The 23628-nt window shown below is 36.6% G+C and overlaps 1 protein-coding gene across 3 annotated transcripts in view; it reads left to right on the forward strand.

Annotated features, from left to right (window-relative positions):
- LOC5576998 (myotubularin-related protein 8) overlaps positions 1-23628 on the forward strand; it is a 54924-nt gene that overhangs the window by 26455 nt on the left and 4841 nt on the right. For all 3 annotated transcript variants that reach the window (XM_021843880.1, XM_021843879.1, XM_001663051.2), the window contains exons 2-7: positions 5270-5386; positions 6838-7419; positions 7823-7955; positions 8045-8141; positions 8212-8347; positions 8413-8916. In XM_021843880.1, the coding sequence (XP_021699572.1) occupies positions 5270-5386; positions 6838-7419; positions 7823-7955; positions 8045-8141; positions 8212-8347; positions 8413-8916 (1569 nt within the window). The remainder of the gene's footprint in view (positions 1-5269; positions 5387-6837; positions 7420-7822; positions 7956-8044; positions 8142-8211; positions 8348-8412; positions 8917-23628) is intronic.

A 23628-nucleotide genomic window follows, 5' to 3' on the forward strand; every position in this document is an offset into this window, starting at 1 on the left:
CATCTTGAAAGTGAAATTGCAAACAATAATGCTCAGTTTACATGATTCTACGCTGAATATTCTGACAAAAATAATGCATATGGATGGATCGACGACTTGTCATTCCATGTGCATTATTTATGATTGAATTTTCAGCGTGAAAATCATGTAAACCGAGCCGTTTTGCATGCAACATTATACGAGAGAAGACGTTTCGCGTTCAATATTAAAGATTTTGGTAACAATGTTGTTATAATAGGGTGTCTGATCCAGTCATAGTGTGTGTACCAATAATAGTGGTAGTGCCGTTTCAAGCGTGTTATAGCCAATTTTTATTTTTATGTGTATTTTTCTAACATGGACATTGTCAAAATGATATGAATGTGTGAAAAAAAACTTGTGAAATAGTAAGGAAATAGTAGAAAACAATTAAAATCCTTAACTTTTTTGCTCCTTTGCACCATTTATAGTGGGGCGTTCCTATAATAGTGAGTCTCAATGGGAAATCAATGTAAACCACTATTATAGGAACAAAAGTTAGCAAATACCACTATTACTGGAACGTGTTCCAGTAATGGAGGAAATGCTTTTTTGATAGATTTAATGATTTTATCATTCGAAGATTATTTTTTACGTGAAATATAATAAAAAAGCTTTCGAATGACGTATTCAATTATAAAAAACGAGTTTCCGTTATTTTTTGGCGATTTTTTATTCCTCAACCCGTTACTATTGCCACTATCACTGGTACAGACGCCCTAGATGTGTTTATAGGTTTTATCATTGAATAACACATGAGAAATGGCTTTGCATGATTGAGGCTAAAATTACGTTACGTGTAAATCTAAAATTTTTGGTGTGTAAAAAAGTATGCAAAATGATTGTTACGGTGAAGATGAATCGCATCCATATCTCAAATTTTCAAGAGCAAAAATCCGGAGTATATAACTTCTGTTTGAACTGAAAACTACAAATCATCAATCGCCTTTAGCCTGAACTAGGGACGTTCCGATATTGCGAAGTATCGATATTTAATCCGATACGATTATCGAATCAAAGTATCGATACCACCGATATATTGATTCAAAATATCGATATATCGGAATATCATATGATATATTTGAAAATCCCTGTATCGTTTAGTGACCTGCCAATTAGTTTGATGAGATTAAACGAATTCAATTGTTTGAAGACTCAAATGTATTGGTATTTTGACCGTTATGGACAAAAGTATTTTCTGATATGATACATTATAGGTAGTACAATTCGAACGGTAACTTTTTTTTTGAAATACAAAAAATAATTATATCTGGATAAAACCTTACAATTGTTTTTCTTCCGATACATCGGAAGGAAATATCGATATCACCGATATATTGAATAGAAAATATCGATACCAAAATATCGAATATCGAAAGCAAAATATCGATATTCCGATATATCGGAAGTATCGGAACGTCCCTAGCCTGAACAAATGCTTTGTGCTCTTGAGAAATTGAGATTTGACTTTGATTCATCGTCACCTTAAACATAAAACTCTAGAAAAAATTAAATCCTTAGCTTTCTTCAACAGTTTTTATTTGATGTGTCGTGAAAAATGAACTTGACGGCTAGGTAGATTGTCCACCTGGAAAGTTTGGGAACCTATGATTTAGATCAGTGTTTCCCAAACTTTTTAAACTTTCGCCCCTTTGAGAGCTATATATTTTAGAATCGCCCCCCTGATATGTAGATAATATTTTGCATTGAATAATCGCTATACTGTGTTGAGATTCTGATCTACATCTTATCATAAGTGTTTAAGTATCAGTTTAGGTGTTGATCAAACAATCACATTTACGGGTGGAGTACTTTATCTGGGATAAAATGTTAGCCATTTAAATCATAAAAATCATAAAAAAGAGTACCAATATTCGACCTAGTATTTGTATTCGACCCATCCGTATGATTTTAGCCTACGTTTTATAAAAATGAATTCTTGACCTTGTAAAGATAAGTCAAAGACTTCTGACATTTATCACGCCAGTTCTATACAAATGTTTTACCAAACAGTTAAGGTAAAAAACTACAGCAAATGATGCAAGTATGTTGTTTTATGAATACTTAGGTTACGTTTTCTTGAAATTACTATGAAATATTAGTCCGGTCTAGCAACGTCAAAAAATATCCTCGACTTGCATATCCATAAAACAGTCATGAAATAACTATCATATTCAATTACTTTGCAGTACCGTAATCCGGGGTAAAATTAATCATTTTTCTGAATGTTTCTTTAATATTTCGTTTGAAAATGCGAATGTAGCAAATTTTATATTTTTAAAACAAGTAATGCCACCCATAGCTCGAGACTATTTACTGTATTTTGTTTATTGAAAGATTTAAGCATGTTAAAAAAAATATTAGGCCATTTTTTTATCTACCTTATATGGTGTAACATTGATCACCTATGTAAACAAGGTTCGGTAATACTGAAAATGTCGTTACTTACTTAAATCAGGGCCTATGAAGCCGAATATGAAGGCCAAACGCTTACAAGTCATTTACTTTTTGAGTTATTTTAAAATTAAAAACACCTCGAACAACGGAATACGCCTAGAGGTAGGCAATTTCAAAAGGGAATTTTACATTCTTAACAGTAATTCGGTAATGTTGCCTAATTGAGCATACTTAGTAAGAACCACATTTTGGTTGCTTATATCGTTTGCAGAACTTACGTGAGACATGAATCTTCGGTATTGTCATCCTTAACATTTAAAATCATTGTTTCGAAAAGTTAACAAATTTACGCAAAAAGGTAACGCAATTTTCGCAATAATATTAGATTTTATTAGCTCATGAATAGAAGAAAGAGAAGCACCATTCATGACTTGGGAATGTTTCATCAATAAATGATAATACGAACTTTTGATGAGATGAGTCATTACGATCAATGTTACCCTGCTGATCAATGATACCCCGGATCACGGTATCAACAAATCTATCGTTTTTATTTATTTTCTATCATCAACAGAGTTCGATATATCTCTTTAAAAAACATAATCGATAATTATTAACATGATCAACTGGTGAAAATGTTCATTTGACTTTTGTTTATTATTGGTTTCTGAATCAATTTTCTCTAAATTGACTATTTTGGTCCACTTCCTGCTTTTCAAATATTAAAAAATTCGTTAATGTTTCAATTTATTTCTAAAATTGTTGAAACATGTCAATCCAAAACTTAAAAGAAATACAGTCAACTCTCCACATCTCGATATCTCTCCCTATGTCGACGATTTCATAAGTCCCTTAAGTCTGCATACATTTGCAATCTCCATATCTCGATATCCTCCTTATCTCGGTATCTCCATGTCTCGATGTGAGTCTGTTGATTTTTCGTTCTCAATTTTATCTCCGTATGTCGATATGATCAATATCGAAGGTTACTAGACCAAAGTTTTGGGATTCAAAACAAATTAGGAGCGCAAAATGACGTCTGTTTGTGTATTACTTTCTTGGCAACGGAGTGTTTTTCAATCTAGTATTCATCAAAAATTTGTTCTTTGTCTAGATCTCTCCCTATCTCGATGGTCCCTTCGATATCGAGATGTGGAGAGGCGAAAATCCTAAAAAAAATCCACTTCTATCTACTTGATATTTTTTGAAAATTTGGGAAAAATCTGATAACTTTCTTTTTTCCAGATATTTTGATGAAATTCTGCGTGAAAAACTAAATACCAAAGATAAAAGCTTAGTTGTCTTAAGGCGAAGTAGGCCGTCATTGAAATTTGTACGTGTCGTTGATGATTGTTGCTAATTCATCTCATGATTTTGAATCAAAGAAAATCAGTTGGTTTTGCACTGTCAAATCTGAAAAAGTATCAGCATACTTTATGCATGTTAGCGCGTACAGTGATACTTTTTCAAGTCAATATAAACTATTAAGACTGAGTTTTATCACTTTAAAATGCAAGCTGAAAAGTCATCATTGATACCAAAACGAATGACGGGCTACTTAGCCTTAAATATAGCCATTAAAATAAGTGTTTTCTACAACGACTCATAACGTTGTTCTCAATTTCCATCATACCAACGTTTCGACCCTTTCAAGTTTTTTCGCCCCACAAATTTAGTTTTACACATTTTCGCCCACTTTGGGAATCACTGATTTAGATGGTGCCAGAAAGCATGTAGAACTTGGTAGATTAGTAAAATAATGTCCATACAATATGCGTAGGATGTTCAGACATAAAAATTTATAAGAGAGTGAATGACTGTGTGAGTCTTAATAGAAAACTTTGTGCATGAAATTGCATATTACACGATCTTTGTTTTGGCCCTCAATTTTAGGATTAATGATTCTGTAAACAGTTGATTGTTGAAAGTCCATTGTTTTTCAATATTTTTATCACATCGATTTTTAGAAGAAAAAAATCTCAACTCGATTGCTGTCCATACAAAATATAGGGCAAAATTTTTACTGATGACACGTTTATAAAGTGAAGAGTGGAAACCAAAATCGTGGAAAAAATATATTCACGAAACGCGACGTCAGGCAAGACATAACATTTATAAACCTTACTTACATCAAGATATCTTTAAAATTACCTCTCCATCGAACGTTTGTACATTTGCATAAATCACACAACTTGATAATAAAATTATATTGTAATAAATTTTATAGGTCCCTAAAGTGCAGATATGCAGCATCACCATGCTGGAGTCGTGGATTTGAATCCATCGAGCTAGGACCATATTTACTCTACTAGAGTAGTTTCCTTTGACAGATAGACGTGTTTCGACATCAACGGCGTACACTAGACTCGACTTTTTCTATGAAAGAAACCACATCAAATGTGAATGATGTGGTATTGAATGAGTATGCATTTTTAACGCACCTTACACACTGTAAAAAAAAAACAGCGTGACGATTTTTGAGTTAACGGCGCGCCGAAAAAAGGTCGGCGGCGTCGGCGTGACGCGGCGGCGCACACCTCTAGTCAAGTCACCTTTAAAATTTAAATTTAAATCACATTTAATGTGAGTTTATGTTACGCAGATGCCTCTAAGAGATCCCAAGGATATATGGGTCAAAATGTGTTTTCAAGTTCAAATCAAAGTTGTTGCTCCAGTCTGTCCCGATTAATCGTATTGCTCCGCATATACCTATCCTATTTCCGCTTGATTAATAATTTTAGGATAATAAATCCTGCAATGAAAACGCGATAAGAGAATTTCCATGCTGCATCTAAAAATATATGAATTAACCAAAACAAGTCTAACAATATTACCGTTCATCCTCTCGTTGCAGATCGAAAATGTGCGAATGATAGACCGATACAACAGCAAAAATCCAACGGTGGGGGTGTTGTACCTCACGGCGACACATCTTATTTTCGTCGATCCGGATGTCAACAAGGAAACATGGGTAAGCGTGAAAATATGTTAATTTTATGATGCTGCCTTTAAGAAAAAAAAAAAAGACTGGTGCACATGTCAAACAAAATTCTCGATATGGCTTTCCATAGCCGAGTGGTTAGAGTCCGCGACTACAAAGCAAAGCCATGCTGCAGGTGTCTGTGTTCGATTCGCGTTCGTTCCAGGATCTTTTCGTAATGGAAATTTCCTTGACTTCCCTGGGCATAAAGTATCATCGTACCTGCCACACGATATACGAATGCGAAAATGGCAACTTTGGCAAAGAAAGCTCTCAGTTAATAACTGTGGAAGTGCTCATTGAACACTAAGCTGAGAAACCGGCTCTGTCCCAATGAGGACGTAATACCAAGAAAAAGAAGAAGAAGTAGAAGAAGAAGATGTACTTATTATTTTCATTACAATTTATTATCATACTTAATATATAATTTGTTCAAATGTGGATTGCTACTTTTGGTGTTTCAACACAGAGCTTAATATCCTTAACAGATTTTGCACTCAATACATTTAAATCATTGGAAAATTTATTTGAAAATTCACTTGAAAATTGCATCAGTCTAGTGCTCACACCCTGTGTACCTCGTACCTTGTACTCATGAGATGCAGGATTCTAATCCACTTGGTACTCTTTCTAACTAAAATGATATCGATCTCATGAAATCTAGTCAATTGGAATGCATAGAAGTGGTTTACTCAAAACGCACCCATGCCCGAGGATATGAGAGAGTAATAAAATATTGGGTGCTCAAATAAATTTATTTGTTTAGGTTCCTTATTTAATAAGTAAAGCTTGGTTATCCACTGTACTGTTTTGACTGTTAACAATAATATTTTATATCAACTTATTTTGTGACAAAACCTACGAAAACGTACAAGGACATTTTTGGTAGCGTTTATCGATATAATAAACAAAAACCATTATCTAAAAGTGTATATGTTGATTAATCATGTGAATTAATAATTTTAGTAATATCAGCGTTATTTCATATATCATATTTTTCCATTTTGACCCAATCTCACCCCCTACACTCATTGTCACCTTCATCGACGGTAACATTTTGAATCATTCTCTTCCAATAATATACCGTCTGTTGTTCATAAAGCAATTGACTTCGTGCTCAAGGAGCTAATTCTCGGAATGGTGCGAATAAAAAGGGATACCAGAAGGTTTTTTTTTATATCGCACCATAGCTTACGGATAAATAAGGGATGTCTGGTGTGAGTTGCTAAATATGTATAAAAATCTATTTATGGACGGATGAAAGACATAACTGAAATCGTTTGTGTAAACGAGTATATTTGTGGTAACAAAGTCACGCTTCACATCGTAATTGGTCCCTATTATTGGGGAATATTGTTTGAATCTATCATTAGAAAAAAATGTATGTTTTATCCCATAACAACACTCAATTACATCAATGATATTTTATTGCATCGTTTCAGGTTTTATATATGCACATTGCTAGTGTCGAAAAGCTTCCACTGAGCACGACGGGCTCTCCGCTACTCATACGCTGCAAAACATTTTTGTCTATCACGTTTGTCATTCCCAAGGAGCGTGAGTGTCATGATGTGTATACGACGCTGATGAAACTATACCAGCCGGTAAACATCAAGAATCTCTATTGCTTCCAATATACATCCCATGCCAAAGAGTTGCCAAAGACGGTAGGGTGGGATTATTTCAAACTGGAGAACGAATTCAAACGTATGCGGACCCCCAACGACCACTGGAGTCTTTGCACGCTAAACCAAAACTACGAACTATGCGACACCTACCCCCAACAGTTGTACGTGCCATCTGAGGCGACCACTGCAATGCTGCTGGGTAGTTCTCGCTTCCGGTCTAAGGGGCGCCTTCCGGCTTTGACCTATTTACATTCAAACAAGGCATCGATTTGCCGTTGCAGTCAGCCGCTCTCCGGTTTTAGCGCCCGTTGTTTGGAAGACGAACAAATGTTGGAAGCGATAAGGAAAACCAATCCCAACTGTGGATTTATGTACGTCGTGGACACGAGACCAAGGGTAAGCTGGTTCGCGTCATTTCTATAACTAGCTAAGTCATCTATTTGCTGCGTGTCCTTGATTGGCACAAGAACATATACAGTGACGGACAAAGCATGAAGACCACCTCACCAACATAATTTATATTTGCTGAATTTCTGTAATTTTAGCATACTGTTATTATGATTTTGCGTGTGGACAAAACAAAAATTTGATAACTTTGGAATATTGCAACAATGTATGTTGGAATATCAATACCAATATGCTTAAGATATAGCAATTCAGCGATTCGGACGAATTTGAGAGAAGGGGTTTGTCCGTCACTGTAGTCGATTACAAGCTCATGCTCACCCAGTTTATTGACTATATGTATACTCGACCTGTTTTCACCTGTCATCTTTTTAATCATTACCTAATCATTCAGATTAATGCAATGGCGAATCGTGCAGCCGGAAAGGGATATGAAAATGAAGCAAACTACGAAAATATCAAATTCCAATTCCTCGGCATCGAAAACATTCACATAATGCGAACAAGCTTACAGAAAGTCATCGAATGTATGTATTTCTCGTACAGAATGGAAATGCAGCTGAGCTGCAGGAAACGAATGAATAAATGAAGAATAACTCGTTTTTTCCTCCCTTAGGTTGCGAACAGAAAGCACCCACCATGAATAGTTTTCTGAGCGCACTTGAGTCTTCCGGTTGGCTTAAGCACATACGGTCAATATTGGATACATCTAGGTAGATATATTGCCCCACATTATTGATGTACGGCAATTGTGCAAATAAAATGTACAACTTTCCATTTTAGCTTTATTGCGAATGCCGTCGACAAGGGAATTTCCGTTGTTGTACATTGCTCCGACGGCTGGGATCGTACCGCACAAGTTTGTTCGTTGGCAGCGCTAATGTTAGATCCGTATTATCGCACTATCAAAGGATTTCAAGTAACATTCGATATGCCCTAATATACACATGTAAAACTTTTCTAATCTATCCTTCAACAATTCAGGCACTTATCGAAAAAGACTGGCTAGCGTTTGGACACAAGTTTAGCGATCGCTGCGGACATATCCAAAACGATCCGAAGGAAGTGTCTCCTGTTTTCACCCAACTGTTAGATTGCACTTGGCAATTGATGCAACAGCGCAACGACGCATTCGAATTCAACGAGCGCTTTTTGCTGATCTTGCACGATCACGTTATGTCTTGCCAATTCGGAACGTTTGTCGGAAATTGCGAGAAGGATCGTCTGGATCTGCGGCTGTCGGAGAAGACATTTTCCCTCTGGGGATATATGTCGAATCATTTGAATGAGTACATCAATCCACTCTACCGGCCGGAAATGGACGAAACCATACGACCAAATTTGGCTCCTCAATGCATAAAGTTCTGGCGTGGAATGTACAGTCGATTCGAAAGTGGAATTCATCCGAGGGAACCTTTGGAAGACATGCTGATTGCTAGCAAGGACCATTCAACATCACTGGATGATCATGTGCAATTATTGACTAGGGTAAGTGAAACATGTTGTTTATTATCTAGCTTTCGCGAAAAAAGCTCCGAGATTTCTGGTTTCAAAGGATTTTCGACTACAAACTGGTAGTTTACTGTTGATTTCATGGATATACAATCGATTTGTCTTTCAAAACTATATAAAAAATCACATCTTGTTTGGTTACTTATGAGTAAATAATCGCGCGTATTCTCGTCAGTCTAAGATGATGCCGCGCTTCTTTTGTAATTTTCTTGGACATCAGCAGACAAATTACGTGTTTGTTTGTTTACATTTATGCGCTGCTAAATCCTTTATCGATTCACAACGAAAGATTCATTAAAAGCTTTCTGGAAACATTTCTACAACGCTTCGAACATCTCTTGTCAGTGTGACTTGTCGGCAGCCTCATTTTCTTCGGCAGCTTTCCCATAAGAACTGCTGGTGATTCTCTTCGGCAGCTCCAAATCAGTCGCTTTTTGAGGCGTGTTCATTTCAGGGGGTGAAATGAGCCAATAATTAGCTTCCCAACATTTATTCAGCAGGGCGTCCAGTGTTTGAATCTTTTGGGACTGACAAAACATATATCAATGATACCTCACTGATGCGTAAAACATACAACAAAATGTCGAAAAGAGGAAAAGCGTCATCAAATACGACGATTCACCGCAATATATATAATTGCCAGAAACTAGCACTGACAGCACATGAGCCGTACACTCGAAAATCAGGAGCAAGTTAGGGCAAACCGACCAAAAAGTGGGTATTAAAACGCGAAGTACCAAAAACGATGTGAGGAAGAGCCGAAATGTATGCAAGATGACAGCCGTGTCAGTCCTCTGGTTCATTTGAATCAATGACATCTCTGCTCTGGCGAAATTGTTTGTTAGGAAATCTCATCAGCGGGAAGCTGACAGAACAAATAATCATATGAGTGTTTTCATTGGTGTTTTTTGGTAGAAAAATACTGTGTATTTGGTTGTCGATAATAGTCGAAATGAAAATGCCGAAGCCATAAATTACCCTATGTTCTCCAGAGCAGGCGAACATCAAGCCTGCTCGCGAGCCTGTCATGTTTGTTTTACGTTGATTAACTTTCGTGAAATGCTTCGTGATGCGAACATTTCCACCACTGTTATTTCACCTAAAGTTTTAAACATTTATTAACAAACAATTCGTTAGGCAATGTCTTTAGTACGACATTATTTGATTATTAATACTCACAACATTCCATTTATCGTATTGAAACTGTTTAGTACTACAAAGTTTTTAACTAACCTTAAAGCCTGATTCGCTGCTGACAAGCAATTTCTCGGCCTATCTTGATGCATGGGAATTTTCTGCAAGGAATCGCTCAAGAATGCGCTTTTTTCTGATCGCAGTACGCAGTTGAAAAGAAATGTCAGTTCAAACGGGAGTTGCTGTAGAAAATTTCTGCAAAGAATCGGCGAGATATTTCTTTAGCGAATCCTGTTCAGCAGCAAATCAGGCTTAAATTTCAAAATATTCCGAATCGTTAGATTTTACTGTCAGTTTTTTGATGAAAAAGCATACTTTTATGGGACAACAATCGAAAAATGTTTTTGATGAATTTGTAAAAAAGCCGTTCGCTTATACTTGATTGATTTCTATATTTTATTCTCCAGTCCCAACGAACCACGCAAAACAATTGCGTTGTGTGGTAAAGAAGCATTTCATAGATTGCATTCTGAAAGTTGCCTAGGACAGGGCGTGACAGCTTAACTAAGACTGCCCCTTTGTTTTGCAGTCGATAACCTTGACGATACAGAAGCCAGCGCTACCCGTATCATTTTAAACAAATCTTATGAACAAATTGAAATGCAGTCGACTCTCCATAACTCGATATTCAAGGGACCATCGACTTATACAATTATCGAGTTGTAGAATATAATATACCTACACAAAAAATCACAAAACTGAATTTTATTTTCAAAGTACTCGAAAAATCACGTAATTTTTACTGACAATATATGTTTTTTATTTTCATGTTTTTCAACATTTATAACAACATGCAAGTATTTATTCACCTTTAAACAAGTATTAGGGGCTCATTCACAAATTTCATAACGCTGTAGGGGGTGGGTTGGTTGTCCTCGTGATGTTACGGCTCATACTAAATTTGGGGAATATTCATACAAAAAGTGTTACGAGGGGGTGGGTGAGTTATGATGGGAAATTTGCCTCGCACGTGACATCGACTAGTGGAAACATCGAGTTATAGAATTATTGACTTATGAAGAGCACGATGTATTTGAAGGGACCGAAAAATCCATCGAGTATATCGAGTTATAGAATATGGAGTTGTGGAGAGTCGACTGTATCAAAGATCATAATTTGATTGTTTCTTGCACGCTTCATTTATTATGTACAATAGAGGATGAGCTTAAAATTCAAGTTAGTATTCAACAACTCTCGCATAACTTCTGATCTCGCCCTAAAAGCCATTGGTAATCATGTGTGTAGCTCGTTGTTTCTGTGCATTTGAATGGAGTTACATGTTTTTTAACAACGCTATAAAGAAGAAAAGATCATTCTCTACCTGCCAGTGGTGTTGGTTTGGATACTTATTCATTCATTTGCTCAGAAACAACGAGCTACACAAGTGGTTACCAATGGCTTTTAGGGCGTTATCCCAGATTATGCGAGAACTGGTGATATTTTTTGGAAAAAAAAAAAAATGACACAATTTACATTATATTACTTCTAACTAAGTATTTTTTATTGATTTTAGGATTGAAGGAGCACATGTGGTAAACTCAACATCGAATATAAATGTACTTGGAACAAAAATAATTCATGAAAAATTTCCAAACCCTAACTGATAAACAACATTTATAAGGTTTAATCACCGCATGACTTTATTATTATGAAAATGTATTGGCTTTTTTCGGTGAATACAATACCTATACTCAGAGTGAAAGGGAGTAACGAAAGTAATGAAATGACGTTAGGCAACGATTTGTCGTTTCGATTGTGTTGTTCATACATATGGCCCTCTGTTAAAACAAATTTTCAACTTCTATTCATTTCTCTCGTCGCTCGCTTGCGATTCTATCCATCTTGTCATTTCATTACTTTCGCCCTTTCACTCTGATTATAGGTATTGTAATCACCGAAAAAAGCTAATAAATTTTCATAATAACTGATAAACTAGCAGCACGGCCAGGCTAGCAATAAAGTGCCCTGTTGTAGTCCAATTCAACGATATGTAAGTAGGCCTTTGCCAAAACGATCTATGTGAAGTGGTCTTTTTTGACAGACAATTGGTTGCGTTTTTGTACTTTGACCAGACATGTCTTGTCTTAGGCTGTGAAACGTGTCACCGATTCGTTTAACTTTTAGTTAAAACTTGGCAGTTCTATAGTAATTTCCCCTCCGGTTAAACACAACCCTGCTATGGAGCATAGTTAAACTTGACAGTTCAAAAGTTACTACTCGACTGTCAAAGCACAAATGGGTCGACCGCGAAGTTCAATTTAACCATTTGAGGGGAAAATAACTATCGAAATGCCAAATTTTAACTAAAAGTTAAACAAATCGGTGAAACGGTTTACAGTCTTTCCGGGTAGAGATGAATAACAAAACAATGATGAAATTAGAACAAATTTTGCAATCATATCTAGTTTAACCATTATTAGCAATAGCAAAACGTACAATCGTAGCCAAATTTATTATTGGTATGTTATACTTGAAAGTCATGTAATAACTAATCAATAACAAAATATACTATCATGGTAAAAATTGTTAAGGTACCGTGGGGCAAGTGGATAATGAAAATCGTATAGTTGAGATTCTTCAAATTCTAAAGACTTTACATTGAAATAAATGAAATAAATTGATTTTTGAGTAAAATTGAAGAAAAATGTACAGAAAAAGTTTTTGAAAAACGTTTCTTCTTCTTCTTCTTTCTGGCATTACGTCCTTACTGGGACAGAGCCTGCTTCTCAGTTTAGTGTTCTTATGAGCACTTCCACAGTTATTAACTGAGAGCTTACTGTGCCAATGACCATTTTAGCATGCGTATATCGTGTGGCAGGTACGAAGATACTCTATGCCCTGGGAAGTCGAGAAAATTTTCAACCCGAAAAGATCCTCGACCGGTGGGATTCGAACCCACGACCCACAGCTTGGTCTTGCTGAATAGCTGCGCGTTTACCGCTACGGCTATCTGGGCCCCAAAACGTTTCTGTCCCCGTGAACAATAACAAACGTAACATGTAAATAAAGAAAATGTTATTCTTATCAATTCAATTTTCTTCTGTTCAGTCATATATGTTCAAATGATCCTTCGACATTATTACTCCAACATTTTCAATGTTAGTTCTTACATCATGGGAAAGTAATTGCATTTCTTTCCTGTAGAATTTTTACCGCTCATTATTTGTTTTTAAGAAAGTCGGATAACTTCTCATGAGAAATCATTTCTTGGAACGGAATCCTTCAATAAAGTATTTAGAATATTTTTTGTATGGGTAGACTTATACCCCATTTTTATGTTTTGAACTAGCTTTACATAGACATTTCACGTTCTCTTATATTGGAACTTTTCAATCAACATCTTCCTTTCAACGACCATCCGGTAAAAAGCCACGCCGAGAAAACGATGACGACGAGCAGGATGAGCATTACCAACCGCAATGAGTATCACATCTTACAATATCGCGTCCATCAACATTGGCACCATCACGAATCCTACGAAAATAGCAGTGCTGCGCACCCTCGTCAACAGCCAAAGCCTCGATATTGTGTGTCTGCAAGAAGTGGAAAACGACCAGCTTTCCATGTCTGGCTTTGTCTTATAGGGAAAGTGGTGGTAAAATGAACAGGGGTGGTAAAATGAACACCGTTCCTTTTACCGGGGAAAAACAAATTTCGATGAGTTTTTATCAAGCACTTTCGGACTTAGTCGTTTTTTCCATCATCTTTTCATCTTCGCATTTCTATCACCAGCATGCTGATGGTGACGATTTTCCACGGTAGGAAGATAGAATAATACGATCCGTGGGTATCTGCAGTGGATTTGACCTCTCCTCGCAGCAAACTTTCACGAAATTAAGAATGATTCGAAAAAAGTACTAAGTCCAAACTGTAAACAACAGGACCAGTACCTGTCAAAATTGATGCGTGACGTCACAGTGCAGCGGAGTATTGTCTGTTCCGCTGGATATGATATACCGCATGGCTGTTGTAAAGTTTCCAAAAACGCTCATTTGCCCAAAAATCTACGTGGCGAACGGTCCAGGAAAGAAACGACCGCGTTTGACGAAACACCCCAAGTAACCGTACAGCTGTATAAAATTGCGATAAGATTAGAGATTTAGGTGTCATATTAGATTCTAAACTTACCTTTACTGATCATTATAAAACGATTATCCATAAAGCTACCAATATGTTGAGCTTTATTAAGCGTTTTAGCTACAATTTTCGGGATCCATATACGATTGAAACCTTGTTCATTGCTTATGTAAGATCAGTTCTAGAATATTGTAGTATTGTGTGGTCCCAACATATAAAACCACATGGTGATAGAATCGAATCAGTACAGAAGCAATTTCTTTTATATGCCTTACGCAAATTAGGCTGGACAACGTTTCCATTGCCATCATACGAGGCTCGATGCATGCTTATCGATATTCAAACATTAAATGAGCGTCGCGAAGTAGCCATGATTTCATTTGTCATTGATACTGTATCGCAGCGTATTGATTCCACCAATCTTTTATCATGTTTGAATTTCTACACGCCCGCTGCCTGCCCATAAAAGCATAACTGTCCCATATTGATTTTTGAACCAACACCTTTTTTCATCGTTTTCAAAACATTCATGTTTTAATATATTCTTCACTATGCATATGAAAATTTATAGACTTTGTTTGGAAATGTTGTGAAAAAATATGAAGTTGGTGCAGTCCCATATTGAAAAATAAAGGCATAACAGTCTCTATATGAACTTTGAACCCCAGTAGCAGCTGCAAAACTGGAATTATGTTCCACTTTATATATTTTACTGATCAAGTTTAGTAAAATGCGTATTCTGTGGGGTGGAGCTGGATGAATATGGCATTCAAAAATTTACAAGAAAATTATAAACATTTGTATGAGAATGCAAACTTCAAACTTTGAGCTCTATTTTCTCAATGCCTACTAATTCTATATGGGACAGTTATGCATTTAGGGGTAGCGCTAGACGGTAAAAAAATCGGAATTTGTTTGCATCAAATAATCATCGAACTAACTATGCAAAATTCGGCCAAATGAATCGAATGATGTCTCTTTATAATCAGCATTGCACAGAAATTGATCTGACCATGTCGCGAACAAAGCTAAGACAATATTTTAATTCCTTAAGATATGATACAACATAGAATTAAGCAAACATGTAGTCTACTATTGATTGACGAAAAATAAATACCGTTTTGTCTCAAATTCCGAACAGACTCATATTCCGAACACTCGGTTTTTGTATGGCGATGATGTTGAAATGTTTCGCTGAAATATATCATCAAATTACCAGCAAATGGCAGCCAATTACAATTCAATTTAATCATCTTCCAATCTATTTTATACCTCGGAAGTAGTGATGATTCTCTAGTTTGAGACCAGTAAAACTAGCTCAGATAAATTTATTTGCGAAATTATTCATTTGAATACGATTTATTCGTGCTGTTCGGAATTTGAATCAAGGTGTTCGGAATATGAGACAGAATGAACACATTGTTCGGCATTTGAATCAAAATGACGTTCCGTACTTTTACGTAAAACCAATACTAAACAAATTTAAATAAATATGTTTATGTGTACACTCAACAGGAAATAGTAAGACATTGCGAAGAAACTAAAACTTCCATAAAGATCAGCTAATTTATGCCCACCAGGTGCCTTTGAAGTCACTGTTGGTCTTAAGTGTTCGGAATATGAGTCAAAACGGTAAATAAATAAATGTATTGCGGGGAAATTTAAAAATTTGGATTGCTTCGCGGAAATAACGCGCAGTGAGCAATCCCCGCATAGAGGAAATGAACCACAGTAAGCAATGCGGTTTGAAGCGCAAAATTCAACTCATTGACAATGTGTACCAAAAGGTATGTGAAGTGTGGAAAGAGAATGAAGCATTCTTTAAGAGATTCTACTAAATTAAAATTTTTGATGGATGTAAGTCATGTTTTGTAGATGCTGAATCTTGTAGATTACGGTCCGACATGTATACGGTTTAACCAAGGGTAACAACGTTCGAGACCAACTTAGTTAGAAACCGCACTTTACATGAGGAATTGTGTTCACTTCATCAAAACGTTCCAAACGGCCCCTCCATGTACAATGTACATGAATTCCATCTACGCTGTGTCAATTAGCGTATCACGTGTAGTTGTTTTTATGATTCAAACACTTCTAATCGAAGTCTGACAAAAATGAGAGTTAAATGTTCGATTTAGTTACATTAAGAAAATTGAGCTGTATGGCGTAATGGTGCAATTGATTTAAAAGATCTCCATGACCTAGTATCTTTCAGGAAAGATTCATGTGAAAACCGAGGACTCCAACGAAATCCGTTGAAATCATACATTTCACGGTGACAGCAGATACAACATAAGCAGCTTCAAAGTCGTCGGTGACTATGACCATTTTGGTGGAAAATTTTGGTGATCGATAGCTCTGGATTTTCCAGGAATCAAAATTTTTCTTGCAACGCGTAATATAGTTGCATCAATATCACTTTATATGCTACTATAAGTGTGCCACATCAAACTGTAACTGGGAAATCACCCATCATGTAGATCACTGCCTCGGAGAGGAAACACACGTCTTCCTTCGTAAGCCACCGAACTCTTACTGGCGATTAGCAACGACGGGGCCGAGACGTCACAAACACACTGTTGCCATCTCGCCCCACACATCCCCCTTTCTCTCCGGTGAAAAAAAAAATAAAATAAAATAAACCGACAGTGAAATCTTATAGAAAATATGTATATATGAAAAATGGTCTGGTAGGTTCTAAATCTAGATGAAGTCTTGATTCATTTTTATAGTAGATATACCAAGCCTATAGGTTCTAACCTACCGAATCTACCACATCTGCTTTCCTTTATAGTAAATTTAGTTCATTTTTAATTTTCCGTGTTATAAGACAAAATGTATAAATGTATAAATGTCAAAAGATACAAACTATAGTGAAATTAAATGGTAGTACTAAATTCGGTTTTTCATCTACGTATAAACTTCGATTGTCCAGTTCGCTATGTGTACCTATGTGATCAACTTAATGGTCGCAGTGGTATCATGTCCCCACAGAGGAATGTGTACCACCAATCCTCACCCAAGTAACATTTTTAGTTTTTACATTTACTACAAGCTGTTGTTACCACCATATCGTTAAACTCATTTTAGAGCTTATTAGTCTTAATAACCTTAATAAACCTTTGATAAAACTCCGTTAAGCCCGAAAAGGCCCACACTACAGGAGGTTGTTAAGACTATACCTTAAAACCGTTTCTAAACTTCTAGGTTTTGTATCGTATGAATACATCTACCCTTGTAGTATGCTATAAAACATTCATAAGAGCTATTATATAGCCTTATTGAGCTCAACTAGCGGTATTAAATCTTTAACGATATCCTTATACACGGAATAAAACCAATGTTGAGAGCTAATGATTGAACAAACATCAACCAATAATTTGTTTATCAACCATAACCTTTTTTTGATTTTGAAACCATCATGATGTCTGCCGACTCATAATAATCAATTAAAATAATCATTTTTTTTGCGTGGCAGAAAATTTCCTTATGATCGCGTGAAATTCCTGCCAATAAAAATTTACTGGTGGAATGACATAAAATTTTTCGATTTACAGCAACGCGCCACAATTACGACATAATTATTGGCTATCCAATATTTTATTCCATTCCATTTTTAGAATGATTTCATGCTCATCTCAATAATGAATTGAAATTTCCCACGCATATTGTAATTATCAATCCGAAACGGCGACAATAAAAATGGATTCCATCCAGTTAAATCTTGTTGGTCTTGTCTGGGATGGTTTAAGATCAATTGGTGATTATTTCGAACAAAATAATCATTCATAAACGCTTTTGATCTTAAGAACCCGTGCGCAAAACCCTCTCTGGCTAAAATATTCCTAAATCAGAATATTTGTTCTGCACTTAGACAAATTGTTTTTTTTGGGAGCCTTGACTTAAACTTAATGCACTCAGGAAAGCTAGTGCTGTCAGAAAGGTAAACAAATCGGAAGATTCAATTTTGTGATGCAATTCATTTTAATTAAATTTGTGCCGTTATGTATCTAACTGTTTTATTGGAATAATTGTTATAATAAAGCTCGTCGTGCTTGATCGGTTGTACTGATGCAGAAAACGGTAAGTGATAAGTGTCTGAAAAATGAAAGCTTTTTTCGTGTAGCTTAGCTGTTGTGTGCAGCATAGTTGTCCCACTAGAACGGGAAGTTCAGGCAAGTATGGGAAAAGTATGCGATAGTCTGTTAATCTTTCGAGAGGAATATTTTCATTTCTATGTTTGCGTTCTGATCAATTCGTGATTCACTACATGATTATCATTATCAACATAATGATATTGATAACAAACGCAGACTGCATTCCAATAACATGCATCAGACAGTTGAGATTTAAGATGGCTTTAACATGACTTAGCATAGTCTTAGAAGTTTTACTTATGCCTTGACAAGACAAGCAAGATGAGGTTTTAAATATAGGTTTTAATAGACACTACACAGCTCCTTCAAAATACAATTTATTATCAACAAATGTGGCCAGCAAAAAAGTTTTAGCGGTAGCTCTTGTAGATATCTACAAAGCGTTCAAAAGTGGGTTTTACCGAAAAGAACGTTTGGCACTTTGCAATGCTTTATTAAATCTGTTAAGAATGAATACATCTCTAATAAAACCTTCATAAATAACATCTAAGATCTAAAAGCACTGAAATTGTTACTTGGGCAATCAGCCTTTAGCGAAATTCCAAAACCAAAAGCAATCAATATCAAGGGCAAGAAAACATAACGGCACATTTCATGAAGACTAGAGTGGCGCGGAAAGAAATTTTGCATTGTTTATAAACAATATTTGTAATAACAATCATAATTAAGGTGATTCGAACGAAGATCCAAACAATACTTTATTTTGCGTATCATTTCGTGAATCATTACAAGAGAACAAGTTAATCAGTGACGTTACTTTTGCATCACTTTACCAACACACTTTCAACGCCTTTTATTTGTGCCATCTTTCTGAAGCTCATTGAATTTGCGCGACTAGGATTGACAGTTAAATACACAGGACTGAAACGGCTGTCATCCACGAACAACTGGAGTGAAGGCAAAAATTTGGTACTGGAGAAGGTTCTGATTTGACAGCTCGTCCAAAAATAGTGGTTATCACGCTCAATTGTATAAGTCCTCAAGTGTAGAAGTGATTGTGAAACTTAGAGGAAAACAATATGCACTATGTCTCGAAAAACACCTAGAATCTGGGTGTAAACATTTCAAATTTGGTAATATTTCCATATGCATTTTGATTAGTATGGAATATGTGTGCATGTTTCGTTGAAGAAAACAAAAACAAACTGTGTATGACGAGCGTATCGGAATGTCCGTGAGTTCAAATGTCACTATGCTCTATACCGTTTTAGGCACAAGACACACTAGTTTTGGAATGCGACATTCATATTTTACTTATCATGAGGGTAATAAGTGCGTAGTAGTTTTTCTTATCTTCTGTAACTGCTAGATAATTTGACCACATTTCATTAGGCACAATAATAAACGATTATCAATAGTATATTTTTTCATACGACATTTGTTGCTTCCGCACGCGGTTTGATGAGGGCAAAGCCTAAAATTTGTTTACTCAGCACTAGCGCCACACAGATGGTGTCGGCTTCAAGAACTAGCGCTTCCTTCAGGGGGTTGGTTAAAATCAGTTTCCTTTACGGAACTAACCATTTCGCTGGCGTCCTTCAGAGCACAGAGCACAAGAATCAGATTGAACAAATGTAGGAACAGAAAATTCCATCATCTAGGCACAGAGGGAATAATTGAAAAACGTTTAACCCATGGTCCCCAGCACACCAGGAAGACGGAACTATTTTTGTTTTTGCCCTTTTAAGGCTCAAGAATCCGTCATTCAATCATCAGCAATCATCAAAAATTGAAAACCAGTTTTTCCGTCCAAATGTCAATCAATCCTTTTGAAAATCTATCATCGTATTTCAGATAGCAAGTGCAATGCGATGATAGATTTTCGTGAACATTGCTTCGATTTTGAGCAAAAAACTGGTTTTGAAAATTTGTAAAACGATGATGGTTATTTTCCTCTTAATTCGCTGCGGGAAGGGTAGTGACAGTTTTCACAACTTGTTCTATGCATAGTCGATTTCTGATATTAGCGACCTCTTAACTCGCTATTAATCTGTTTACAAGCGGTCCTCAAAACTCGCTATTTATTCTTCGAAGGTGGCGGTCCTCAAAACGCGCACTTACCCTATTTGTCAATTTTAGCGTTCTCTCACGCTATCAATCCATTTACACGCGGTCCTCAAAACTCGCTATTTATTCTTCGAAGGTGGCGGTCCTCAAAACGCGCACTTACCCTATTTGTCGATTTTAGCGTTTCTCTCACGCTATTAATCAATTTACAAGCGGCCCTCAAAACTCGCTATTTATTCTTCGAAGGTGGCGGTCCCCAAAACGCGCACTTACCCTATTTATCGATTTTAGCGTTTTCTCTCACACTATTAATCCATTTACAAGCGGTCCTCAAAACTCGCTATTTATTCTTCGAAGGTGGCGGTCATCAAAACGCGCACTTACCCTATTTGCTGATCTGAGCCGTCCTATCCACGCGCTCTTTGTTTCGGTGCAAGCGAACTCTCTCAACTTGATCCAACACATTATACATACTTGCCAGCCATCTTGGTTTTCTTAGAGTCGATCTCACTAGATTCATTTCTCTACGCAATGGGTGATTTCCGTGAGTTGAGTTTTGTAAAACGTTCATTTCTTTTGCCATGATAATATCCATAGTTATACATAGCAAAACCTGCCACGATCGCCAATGTGCCACATCAAACTGTAACTGGGAAATCACCCATCATGTAGATCACTGCCTCGGAGAGGAAACACACGTCTTCCTTCGTAAGCCACCGAACTCTTACTGGCGATTAGCAACGACGGGGCCGAGACGTCACAAACACACTGTTGCCATCTCGCCCCACACAATAAGATATGGCATATAAAGCCATACTGCATTACATGTCTCATAAATGCAGTATTAAAGTGGAAAAGGGCAATATTAAAGTGTTAATACGGCTACATTTCCTAGCTCTATGTTGGCAGTTGCTAAAGTTTTTTTTTTTTTTTTTTCTTTATTAAAGAGATTTTTAGCCGAAGGCTAGTTCATCTCTAATATTGCTAAAGTATAATTACTGTCTGTACCGTATAAAAGCTTTAGCCGAAGTGTATTTAATGCATGAAGGAAACCATAATTTGAAGATCAAAAATAGAAACACAAAAATATTATCGGATGTCAGGTCAGCGTTGCTTACGAACTTATTTGCCCGTCCACTTTTTTTTGGTATGATTCATGTGTGTTTTGATTCTTTCCTTTGCTGGGATTCGAACCCAAATTAATTGAGATGTTATCGATGACTCGCTACGCTTATCCTCCGGACCATGAATGCTGCATGTCTTGGCCGGGAAAATTGTGCAACTTCAAGCAGCGCCATTTCGTTGCCAGTGGAAAATATTGTCGATTTCACACCAAGTTGGACCATCACAAGTGTGTAAGCTCCCTCAAAGTGTGATAGCAGGGTTACGTCGAATCATGATAAATGGTTTAAGTGCACTTATACCTTGTGATTCAAGGAACAAGTGCACCGAATACGTTGAGATTATGAGTTGCAAGTGTGCACTCTTATCATACTTTTTCTGCACTCTACAAATTTCGTGATTGTTTAATTTGGGTTGAAGTGCGCAATAAGTTGGTGGACACGACTGCTGCACTTCCAAGTTTAACGTGGCTGTCGCTCTTTTGCTGTTGAAATTTTGTTTTGTTTTGATTGTGTGTGGCTAAAACGGTTGCTCATCTTCACGCTTTTTGTATCGTTTTAGCATCTTGCCACATTGAGTCGTTGATAGACTTGTGGAGTACGCACGGGCCTATCAATCGAAAGGTTTTTGGTTCAATTCCAGGTTGTTGCAACTTTTTTTTTTGTTTTCAAATTCTGGTTTCTCATAAGACAAATCTACAAATTTCAACCAGATTTCTTGTGGCGAATTTTCATAAGGGATATTTAAGTATTTCTATAGGCTATTTGCCTGAGTAAATGAAGGATCGACGATAAATACTGCATTGAAGTCTTGCCGTTTTTGATACGATGAAGCATTGAGTAAGATGATACAATGAAGCATTGAGCGGTGACCGTATATAACACATTAATGCACATTTCATTGGTAAAATAAAGCAATGCTACATTGCATTCATAAAATAGAATTAAAGCATTATTGCACGCAGAATAAAAGCAATGATGCATTTCATTCGTTGAATTAAAGTTAAAAAAGTAGAAGCATTAGCCTTAGAATGCTAATGTCGCAACTGTTCGTGTGATCAACATCTAGTTCGCCAAACTCTGACAGCTTGAGTACCGGGTCTATAAGTGTCAAATCAATTATTTTGGCAAAAAAAAAACATTCTCTACTACATGGCACTAAACAAACAATCAAAAAATGCTTTGATGACGCCATTACTCAAAATCTTTAATTTGTCGCTGCAACGAGGAAATTTTCCTGCTGGATGGAAAGTATCGTACCTTACACCTATTCACAAGAGAGGTGATAAATGCAATGTTGCCAACTACCGTGGGATCACATCCTTAAGTGCATGTTCGAAGCTGCTCGAAATTATTATGAATAATGCTCTTTTTGAAACCTGCAAGAATTATATTAGTAGTGCTCAACATGGCTTCTATCCTAAACGATCAGTTACAACCAACCTCGTCGAATTTATATCTCTATGTACGCGTTCCATGGATGCTGGTTTGCAAGTGGACGCTGTTTATACTGATTTTAAAGCAGCTTTTGATAGAGTCAATCACGAAATTCTTCTGTACAAGTTGGAAAGAATGGGTGTGTCGATAACGGTAGTATGCTGGTTGAAATCTTACTTGGCAGACAGATCTGTGAGAGTACGCATTGGTTCAACATACTCAGAAACATTCTCAATCTTGTCTGGCGTTCCGCAGGGGAGTAATTTGGGTCCTCTCCTATTCTCCCTTTACATTAACGACATGTCTCGTGTGATACCTAGAGGTACCCGCCTGTTATTTGCGGATGACGTTAAATTATTCATGATTATCGCCAGCTTAGATGATTGCCAAGTACTTCAGCAAAATTTAAATACGTTCGAGGATTGGAGCACCCGTAATTGTTTGGAGCTGTGTGTAACTAAATGTTGCACAATTTCATTTAGCAGGAGACAGAATCCTATGCGTTATGACTACTGCCTCTGTGGTCATATTTTAGAGCGCAAGGACGAGGTTAAAGATCTTGGAGTGATCTTGGATCGCCACATGACATTTCGTCCTCATTTCGATGATGTGATAGCTAAAGCTAATAAACAACTTGGGTTTATATTCAGGATTGCCTGTGGATTTGATGATCCCCATTGCTTCAAGTCACTCTA

This window comes from Aedes aegypti, chromosome 2 (genome assembly GCF_002204515.2).
Source record: "Aedes aegypti strain LVP_AGWG chromosome 2, AaegL5.0 Primary Assembly, whole genome shotgun sequence".
In the NCBI taxonomy this organism is placed as follows: domain Eukaryota; kingdom Metazoa; phylum Arthropoda; class Insecta; order Diptera; family Culicidae; genus Aedes; species Aedes aegypti.